We start from the raw sequence: 9,703 nt of genomic DNA, 5'->3' as shown, positions 1-9,703 counted from the left end.
ACTGGGGGAATTGAGCTCTGCTGGCTGTTTCTTGGGTATCTCTTCGGCCATTGGTCTCTACACAATTTCAAGATCATTCTTTATGATTGAATGCAGTTGGACTTAGATCTTGTTGCTGTTTATTGTTAGGCTAGTGGACTCTTTGTCCTCTATGTTGTAATTGTTTTTTTTTTTTTTTGTTAGTAACAGTTTGTTTCTCCTAAAAATTGCATAACAGAGAAAACAAGTCCTTCTACTCAAGGACTAATCTCTGGAACTCAACACAAAGTGACAAACTTTATATTAACCACATAATATCTGTGCTCACCCGATGAATCAATGACCATAAACTTTTATAACAACTCATTGATACTTTTACCTTTTAAATCATCCAAGTCTTCTTGTGAACAACATGAAATGCGAAATATAAGGAACAGAAACATGATTATTCCAAGGAGACAAAATAATACATCACGAGCAATTGGGTACAGAAGCATATAATATCAAGATTCAAGAAAGATACTGGTGCAAAGCGGATGAATTGATGACAAGTTGCAGCCAATAGATATTACTTGGGATAACTGACTAAAAGATACAACATCGGATGATGTCCAAGTAAATACACTTGTATTGATCTAATTTGCAAATTTTTACAAACAAAAATGATGCACACTCAATTTACGAAACCAGCCTGCAATCTAGTCAATCCAAGCAGAAATGGTTGTTACTTAGAAGGCACAGGCCCTTACCGGGATAAATTGAAATGAATCCTAGGTCAATTTTTGGGAAACAAAAAGTGGTTGAAAAGAAAACTCTTCACTCTGTGCCATCATTCTGCTGCATCAGAACTCTCATCCTCCACAGCTCCTGTAACACAGATTGAAAGGAAAAAAACAAAAATAAAATCAGATCAACAAACAGAAAAATCCCAAAATACCATCCAACAACACTTCTCCTGTACAAAGTTGCAAACAGCAGCAGCTTTCATGCAACAGTTAAAACGTAGAAGCCATAGCTGCTTGCATATAAAAAATGTTGGTAAAGCTATTGATAAAGTTTTTGATAGATAGTGTTAAATGCAAACTACTTTCAGCCATGGTAATCTATTCCTAATCATTTCTGCAGGTGCAACTCACATGAGCAAACCAATATGATTTTCATAAATAAACAAGCACAATGAAAGATTCCTCAGAAAAGCCCATGTAAAGTCATGCACTTTGCCTTGCAAAACTGCTTTCAATGTACAAAATTGGAACCCAATGACATAGATTATTCTAACAAGCATGAGGATGACTGCTAATTTTGGCTGGGTTAAAGCATAGAATGTGCGCAAATTGCATAACCTTCTCAGAACAAGCATAAGCTTTTGTTGCTCTATATATATGTACATTCTCACTGCTAAAACACTACAGCAGAAGCTTTCATTGCTCTAGAAACCCAGTTTGAAAACTAAATGCAGGAATGCATATAAAGCAAATTGCATAAATTAACATCCATGAGCTGCATAACTTAACCTACAAGCACATATATGCAAATTTTCAATGCTACCGAAACCCTGAAACTAATTTCAAGTAAACCACACATCAATGCAAGTTCATAGCACATAACAAATATGCAACAGAGACAAAAAAAAATCAACCTTCACTTCCTTCTTCTTCCCCTGCATCTTCTCCATCCTCATCCTCAGTCTCGCCTTCGAAATCAACCCCATACCTTCCATTCAAATAGTCCACCGTCTCCGGCGTGAGAATCAACTTATCAGCATTCAAAATATCAAACAGATTCAGCGTCCTGGGGGTCAACATCTTCAAAGTCCCAATATTCCTACTCGAAAGCTTCACCTTATCCGCAACCTCCAGCATAAAGAAGGTCGTCTTCTCCTTGGGGTCAAGCCCCCACCTCTTCATCGCGGCAATGAACTCCGTCGTCTTCGGCTTCTCCAACTTCTCAAACTCATCGCTGAAATCCTCCACCACAATCGTGTTCTCCGCCGCGCTCGCCACCGCCGTCGAAATCGCCAGCCGCTTCTCCTTGCGGTTAATCTTGATGCTCCAGTCCCTGGGCTTGGGCCCGAACACGACTCCTCCGCCGGGTCGGAGCGGGGTCCGGGTCGAGCCCTGCCTGGCCCGACCGGTCTTCTTCTGCGGGTAGGGCTTTCTGCCTCCGCCTCGGACCTCGCCGCGGGTGAGGGTGGAGGCGGTGCCGCGGCGCTTGTTCTGGAGGTCGTGGATAATGGCGCGGTGGACGACGGCGCGGGCGGTGTCGGGGAGGGCGGACTTGAGGTCGAGGAAGGTCTCGCCGACCTTGTCGCCGGTGAAGGAGAGGACGGGGAGGGTGGCGAGCTCGGCGGTTAGGGTTAGGGGTTTAGGTGATTTGAGGGAGCTGGGTCTGAGGAGGGTGGGGGAGAGGGGTTTGTGGGAAGAGGAAGTGAGGAAGATTGAGGAGGTGAAGAAGGAGAGTGATGAGGAGGTCGCCATTGTTGAGTTGAATTGAGAGAGTGTGAGTGATGATGGGAGAGCTGTTTATCTGTTATCCACTACCACTGTCGAGTGTCGACTCCGCCATTGCCTAATCCGTTTGAAGCCTAACGACGTGTCGTATTGTGTCTTAAACGAGTTTGTTAAAAGAAATTTTCGTAATTTTTTTTTTTGTTTGAATCAATCCCAAATCAGACTTCAATTTCATTCATCTCAAAGCAGAATGACCATTACATACAATTCTGTTACTATTTATAAACAGACAAGAAGATGTGGTAGTACTCACAGTGGTAATAAAATAGCTTGAATACTCATTTGGTAGTTGGTTTCGCTAGAAAGAGTGCGTAAAAGTGCATAGCTCCCTAGAAAAATTAAGAATTTATTGAAAATAAACTAAGCTAAAAACATAATATAGGCCTAGGGCAAAAACCTCAGCCCAAATCACCAAGCCCAAGAGGACAGTCCAAAGGAAGTTTAAGTCCAGCAAGCTTGGTCTAACCCAAGTCCAGTCTCTGTCTCCTCCACACACACTAGTCATCCATACAACAGCTTCAACGCTGCCCGACCACGCCACCACCCCCCGCGCCACCTCGACCCACACCGTCACGATCTAGCATCTCATGACCCACGCCGCCATCGATGCAACACCTCCACAACCCATCTTGCCGTCAATCCAGGATAGCACATCGACTTTGTACAAAACAACCACAACGCCTCAGAGACTTCACACTAGAATCCACCGGCGATACCATCTTGCCAATACTTCGAGCAAACAACGCTCCCAAGAAGCCGCCCCCGAGCAATAGCATCAACCACCTGTCCGGCATTAGACCACACAACGTCGAGGAGATGTTGGGGCACCGCCAGACGAAAGCAATCTCACTGAATCCAAAAAGCCAGGCTTAAGGTCGTGTTTGAAATTCTCGTAATTAGATCTTAGCTATATTTTAATATCCAAACTACCTTTAAAATTAATTTTTGCATAACAATGTTTACCGTTATTAACTGATATTTTCGTAAATCGCAAGCACAATATTCTATGGAACAAGATTATGAAACAAGAAGTTTCATAGGATATTGTGCTAGTGATTTGATTTGAGGGAACGAGCTTAGTTGCATTGTAATAATGCAAGTTTTGGGCATTTGTTGGCCTTTTAGATTGCTAATATTTTTAGGATGGGTTTGCTGTGATATTTTGATACTTCTAATATGGTTTGAAATGGTATAAGCACGTATTAAGAAAATGAACCACCATTTAAAGCGACTTCTTACAACTTCGCCAACCGAATGCCAAACCGTAACAGTGAGACAATATAAAGAGCTTCCCCAAACCCAAAGATGTCGAATTGAAGCTCCCAAGCATGCTCTTGCCAAGAGCAATGCACCCACTAAATCTTTGAAATAATCGCCCTTAGACACACCTAACCTCTATATTGCCATAACAAGACTCCGAGAGAAGCCATTGCTTTTTAGATTTTTTTTTTATTTTGGCTAATGTAGCCTTTTTTATACAGGAGATTTTATTTTTATTTTTGAAAAAAAAAAATGATTAAGGAGAATTAAGTGAGATTGTTAGTGTCGATGAGCCGTGACTTGTTGGTTAACTAGTCTAACTAACACCATGGAAGTCATGGATTTAAATCTTATTGACATCAGAGGTGAGGTGGAGAGTTATACTGTCGTCCAAAATCAAAATATATATATATAAAAAGAAAAAAAAGTGAGATTGTTAGCTTATTTTCTTTTATTAATTTTGATTTCTTATTCAAAACAGTTCTATTCGGGTTCGGGTATGTTGTATCCTTATCCAACCCGTATGAATTTGGGCTGATCGAACAACCCACCCACAACTTGAAGTGTCCAGACGACCTCAGATCGGAATAAGAAACTCAAGGGGTGACTTTTAACAAATGTCAATCTCCTCCGCGTAAATCTAAAACCTTCACTTTCTGCACAGCAAAAGCCAAAATCTTTGTATTCTTTTCCTTCTGATTTATCATTTTCTTGTTGATTGAGTAGTTCAATCATCCGAAAAGCGTTTTGCCTCCACAAAATCAGATTCTCTCGGTAGTCAAGAACTGGAATTGTGTAAGTTGAAGATGGCGAGCGAGAACAATACCCAAATCTACCACGAGCGCCAGAAGCTTCAGTTTTGCCTCTTACACGCGCTCAACAATCTCTTCCAGGTACCTTTTTCAAAACCCACCTCTCTTTTCGCGTTAATTTTTCCATAACTTTGGTTAGTTGCTCAGAACAAATGTTCTACAAGAAAACCCACTAATAGGTAATTAATGAGTTTGGACCCTTCAATTGGGTTTTGCTGATTACTAAAACAATGTTGTGAAACAGGAAAAAGATGCGTTTACTCGACCGAAATTGAATGAGATTGCTGCAAAACTTGTTCTTGAAGAACCCAACAAGGAAACATGGACACCCTTATCTCTGCTCTTTAAACCCCATCATAATGCACTTACTGGAAACTATGACATAAATGTGCTAATTGCTGCTTTAGAAGATAGGGGGAAGAATGTGGTTTGGCACGATCGTCGCATGGGGGCCAATTCGATTGATCTAGATGGGGCTGAAGATGCTTTGATGGGTATTCTGCTTAATGTTCCGGTTAAAAGGTTTGCGGGGTTATGGAAAAGTAGGCATTGGGTTACGTTGAGGAAGATTGATCGGGTTTGGTACGATTTGGATAGTGATCTTGATGCTCCTCAGGCTTTTGAAGATAGTGGAAGAGTTAGAGAGTTCTTGGATTACATCATTGGGCATGGTGGAGAGGTTTTGCTTGTTCTGAATAATAAACAGTGAGTTTGTTTCCCTGAATGTATCTTATCTATAGAATTTCCAAATGCTGTACATAAACTCTGCCTGTAACAATTTTCATACAGAATTAGCTCACAGAAGAAAAAGTTTCACTTCTGAGGCTTGTTCCTGTTCCCTCAGTGTATCTTCTGTTTTATTGCATAAGGCTACTGAGGTGTTTTAGGAATTAATGGTGTGATGGTAGATTGGTAGGGGTTGCCAAAGATGCTGCTAGATGATTTCTGTAATTACATCTTTGGTGATCTTGAAAGGGTTTCTCAGCTGATATCGACACGACCGCTTTCTAAGTTGATCTTTCCCAGAAATGCTAAAGATTTGCTGTTAGTGAGTTGTATGAGTGTGGATTGTGGAACTTTTTGTGGACATAATGGAAAGATATATTTCATGTCATATTGTGAGTTTGTTGTTAGCCCATTCATTTCTAATTGGTTGATTGAAGATCTATCCGAAACCTAAACTTTGGAGGCATTTAGTGTGCTTCTCACGTTTTGTGGACTGGTTTGCTTGTGCTGCTCATGCTCTGTAGAACCAGTAATTTTGCAACTCTAGGTGGTTTGTTCATAGACCATATTTTCTGCGTAATGAAAAGTTGATATCCAGAGAGTTATTGCATTTGTTGGTATGCTTTCTATAGGCTCCTTAAAAAAATTTACTGGTACTTATTTTGATGTTGTCTTAGCATATTGTTTAGTCTCTGAAATATCAGATTTGAGCTCTAATGTGTACTACTGTTTAGTGCTGTTTATCTATAGCATAAAGAAACCAGAAAACTGAGTGACACCTCTCAATACGACCAAGTGATACCTCTCCCTCAATGGCCCTAGTACTCCACTTCCATCTATTTGCCCTTTTACCTTTCAGTCAGTAAATCGAAAGGCACTTAAAACTAGGAATCCCCCTTAAAGAACAAACTTTGAAAGCCAATGCCCACTAACAGGATGCTGACTTCTGTGCATTTCCTTGCATCTTGATAAGACCCTTTTTCACCTTTTTCTTTTTCTTTTTATGGATCAATAGAACTTTTGTGGATGTGTTTTCTTGGCTCTTTTTTCACACTGGCCTTATATTGTTTCCCATTTGTTCCACCACCACCCTCAAGCAGTTGTGGGCTGGATAAGGAGAATGTTTTGTTGGGAAAATGTATAGACTGTAGTGTTACAAACTCTTTCCTCAGTTTGTTCCATCTAGTAGTAGTGGATTTGCAACTAATAGTTGAATAGATATTTGAAGGCGGTGCTGGTAGATTTATACAGTGAACAAACTGAGGAAACTGACACTATAAGCAGTAGAGTCTTCTTAGGGATTAGGTGCTACTGTTTATTATCTGATATTAGATCAAACCTTAGTAAACCTGAGTTTCTTAGCAGACATGAATATCTGCTTTGAAATTGTGTCGTACACAACTATCAGGGTGAAAGTTTTTGGTCAGATGAGGCGGATATGTCCCTCTCGCAATCATCCCCAATAGGACACAACGGGTCTTTCAATCATCGCCAACAGGATACGACAGATAGTTGTTGAAGGAGAGAATTAGACGCCCCACCCTATGATCGTATACAGTCATACAGTGAATGTTTGCAGGCATGAGTCTGTGCACAAATTTGTTGGGACTGATTATTTGCACAAGTTGATGATTTGATGCTGTGTCAAAATCATTTCTTTTCAAGTTTCATCCTCTCTAATCGTGTTTTGTATTTTGTTGATTGGAAGGATCAGAACTTTTTTATGCTTGCTCTACATGCAAGAAACTGTTTTCACAAGGACGGATTTGCATTTGTGGGAAATCCCATTAGCTAAAGTTCACAAGGATAGATTTGCATTAGTATGAAAGCCAATTCGCTAAAGTTCATTCTTGATTACTGCTTCAGATCTTTCTCACCGTCCCAATCCTCCTTTTGGCATATCCTTTTGACACTCTTCTACCTTTGTGCTTTACACACCCGCTATAAAATTTCTACCCTGCTATCTCTTTGTTCAATTCGACTTGCACTCTCTCTCTCTCTATCTCTCTTTCTTTCAAGTTTCAATAAGAATATGGCAAAAAAAGCCATGACCCAGATGAGCAACAAGGATTATGTGAACAAGAAGACAGTCCTCTTTTCCAGACAAACTTCCAGTAATAGAGTTACCCAAAACACAAGGTTTGTAGACTTTAGGTTCAAGCTTTCTGCGTGGTCGGGATTCTTGCCTATGAGGTTACTCAAACATTTTGCTGACAAGGTGGCGGGAACTCTATGCTTGGGTATGGCCTCTGCGAGGGCGAAACCTTCACGAAATGATTCTTCATCCAGAAGATCAATGCCATACGTGACTCCGGGTGATTCTCATAGAGAAGAGGCCATAGAAGATTGCATTGAGTTCATCAACTCTTCTTCTACTTTTTCAAGAGCAACTCCTATTGCGTCACAGGTTTCTTCTTAAATTTCTTGAAGTCTGGGAATGTTGATTCCAGACTGTTGTTATTGTTAAATCGACTCCTAGTTTATAAGAATGGAAGCTTTGAAAGACGCATTGGTTGTTGTCTTGTATAGATGTTTCATGTACTAAATGGGAAATCTATATATGCATATACTTAGTAAGTTGGCGGCCTTAAAGTATAAATGCACGTATTGCTTGATGTAAACCAGATATTGAATTTGTTTCTGTCTTTTGTTGAATCTTTTTTATGGCTCGATAGATAATTTGATAAGCCAAGACAATTCAATGCATTTGATTAACTGGTTTTCTTCTTTCAGTTTTTGACTAATTCAGTTCCTTGGGTTATGAGATAATAAGAGCTAATTAATAGACTGACCCTACCCCATTAAAACATGTAAAAATTACATTTGCAGGTAAGGGGTGATTGGTGTGGTTCCTTTAAAGAAGTCTTTGACTATCAATTGGGATCAGGTTTAGAAAACAAAGAAGCCTTGTGTCCTTTAAATACAGAGAAGCTCATCTTCAATACGGACGTTTCTTACATTGCTAAACAGAACAAACAGATTGGAGTATATTTTTCCTGTTTTAGTCACATGATTACTATACAATCTCACAGTTCAGAACCCATCTGGCATCAAATTATCTTGGAACATATCATATTAATTACCATGTATCTAATCATCAAAATGAATTAAAATTAAATTCCTTACATGTGGAAATATGAAGAAGGAAACAGCTTAATGTTCCAAAATGCTCAATGAGTAAATAAAGCAAATATAGATACAGAGAATACTGCCTGAAATTCCCAGCTGAGAATGAAAACCAATCATTCTTTTGCGAAAAGGCCTCCAAGGTTAAACCCACCCTTCTTCTTCGGCGGCTCCACCACCGTGTTCTTGCGGCCGCTGGTGGTTCCATCACTCTTACCCTCAACCTTCTTGAGTATGGGATCAACCTCTAGCAGCTGGTCCTCCTTTGCAATAACTCCACCTAGCCAACCAATAAAACCCTTCTCTTCTTTGCTTCCTCCTGCGCCCTTGGCTGCGGTTGCAGCGTACACTCGGGTGTTTACTCTGGTGGTTACCATGGGAGCAAAGACCATTGTAAAGGAGGCCATTTTAGGTTTATTGATAACAGAATCTAGCAGAGGAAAATGGTATGGGAAAGTTGGAAAGTTGAAGTGAAATAAGAGGAGGGAGGCCAAGTGAGTAGGATAATACATGAGTCCTACTGGCTGGAGTTGCTAAGTGAATGTGAGCCTTTGGATGGCTCTTTAGTTGGTTGCTTAGATTTGAATGGAAGTGTTTGTAGCACAAGCTCTCCACAAGTGTCTTATCTTCATTCCTTCCAGTTTTCTTTTGGTGTTGGTAAATTCTACAAAAAGAGGAAAATTATTTTGTAAGATGAGGGCTCATCCTTATTGGACATGGCTGTGAGTAAGACACGTGGCATGACCATAACCTGTGCACTTGGTAACCAAGTGGAGCTCAATTGGACCTTTTATTAGCTTGGTGCAAGAACAAATTAAGACTACATCCCCTTAATAGTGCCCATAATGTGTGGGAGCGTCCTAAGCACGTAGGGCAGAGGATGGTCAGGCTAGCCAACAAGTGTTTAGTATCTCAAATGCCTTGTGTTTTGATCACAAAAGGACCGAAACATCTTTGCTGTTTTAAACTTTATACACTTAACGAGTTGTTATTTGTTGGTTGTATCATTAGATCTATCAAATAGCATGACTAAAGACAACTATCCATAAATCAGATTTCTAATCTCACAAGCCACAAATTGAGCAAATATAGTCTTTTGCATGAGTGCAAGTAATATGTCAAAAAAAAAAAAATGAATGGCTAAATGACGAAGAATGGTTCATGTAGTTTTGTCCTAGGTTTTCAACTTCAACTCTGACAGGTTTAATTGTGGATAAATTTGTTATTCTAGATGTCATAATGTCTGTTTATTTTAAAAGCTTGTTCATGCAATTTTGGTACGATTTTGGC

General features: G+C 40.0%; 4 protein-coding genes across 5 annotated transcripts; 2 read left to right on the top strand and 2 right to left on the bottom strand.

The window, feature by feature from the left end:
• Positions 1 to 520: 520 nt before the first annotated feature.
• On the bottom strand, positions 521 to 2,548 carry LOC133731676 (large ribosomal subunit protein uL4c). The gene is made up of 2 exons (XM_062159073.1): positions 1,619 to 2,548; positions 521 to 846 (listed from the first exon to the last, which is right to left on the bottom strand). Exons 1-2 carry the CDS (start codon positions 2,454 to 2,456, stop codon positions 809 to 811), a joined length of 876 nt encoding a protein of 291 aa, XP_062015057.1. The 5' UTR covers positions 2,457 to 2,548; the 3' UTR covers positions 521 to 808.
• A 1,766-nt stretch (positions 2,549 to 4,314) lies between these two features.
• On the top strand, positions 4,315 to 5,675 carry LOC133731816 (josephin-like protein). Of its 2 annotated transcripts, XM_062159238.1 has the most exons (3): positions 4,315 to 4,642; positions 4,806 to 5,266; positions 5,351 to 5,675. In XM_062159238.1, exons 1-3 carry the CDS (start codon positions 4,556 to 4,558, stop codon positions 5,382 to 5,384), a joined length of 582 nt encoding a protein of 193 aa, XP_062015222.1. In that variant the 5' UTR covers positions 4,315 to 4,555; the 3' UTR covers positions 5,385 to 5,675. The 2 variants fall into 2 exon arrangements, with proteins under 2 accessions (XP_062015222.1, XP_062015223.1); XM_062159239.1 differs by having other exon boundaries at positions 4,318 to 4,642; positions 4,806 to 5,675.
• A 1,644-nt stretch (positions 5,676 to 7,319) lies between these two features.
• Positions 7,320 to 7,706, top strand: LOC133730365 (uncharacterized). The gene has a single exon (XM_062157973.1). The coding sequence runs from the start codon at positions 7,320 to 7,322 to the stop codon at positions 7,704 to 7,706; it is 387 nt and encodes a 128-aa protein (XP_062013957.1).
• Positions 7,707 to 8,529: 823 nt separating this feature from the next.
• LOC133730364 (uncharacterized) lies at positions 8,530 to 8,820 on the bottom strand. The gene has a single exon (XM_062157972.1). It carries the CDS (start codon positions 8,818 to 8,820, stop codon positions 8,530 to 8,532), a length of 291 nt encoding a protein of 96 aa, XP_062013956.1.
• Between the last annotated feature and the right edge of the window lie 883 nt (positions 8,821 to 9,703).

The sequence above is a fragment of the Rosa rugosa genome, chromosome 2 (genome assembly GCF_958449725.1).
Source record: "Rosa rugosa chromosome 2, drRosRugo1.1, whole genome shotgun sequence".
NCBI classification, from domain to species: Eukaryota; Viridiplantae; Streptophyta; class Magnoliopsida; order Rosales; family Rosaceae; genus Rosa; species Rosa rugosa.
The sequence above is the reverse complement of the archived record's forward strand: the minus strand, read 5'-3'. Positions and strand labels throughout refer to the sequence as shown.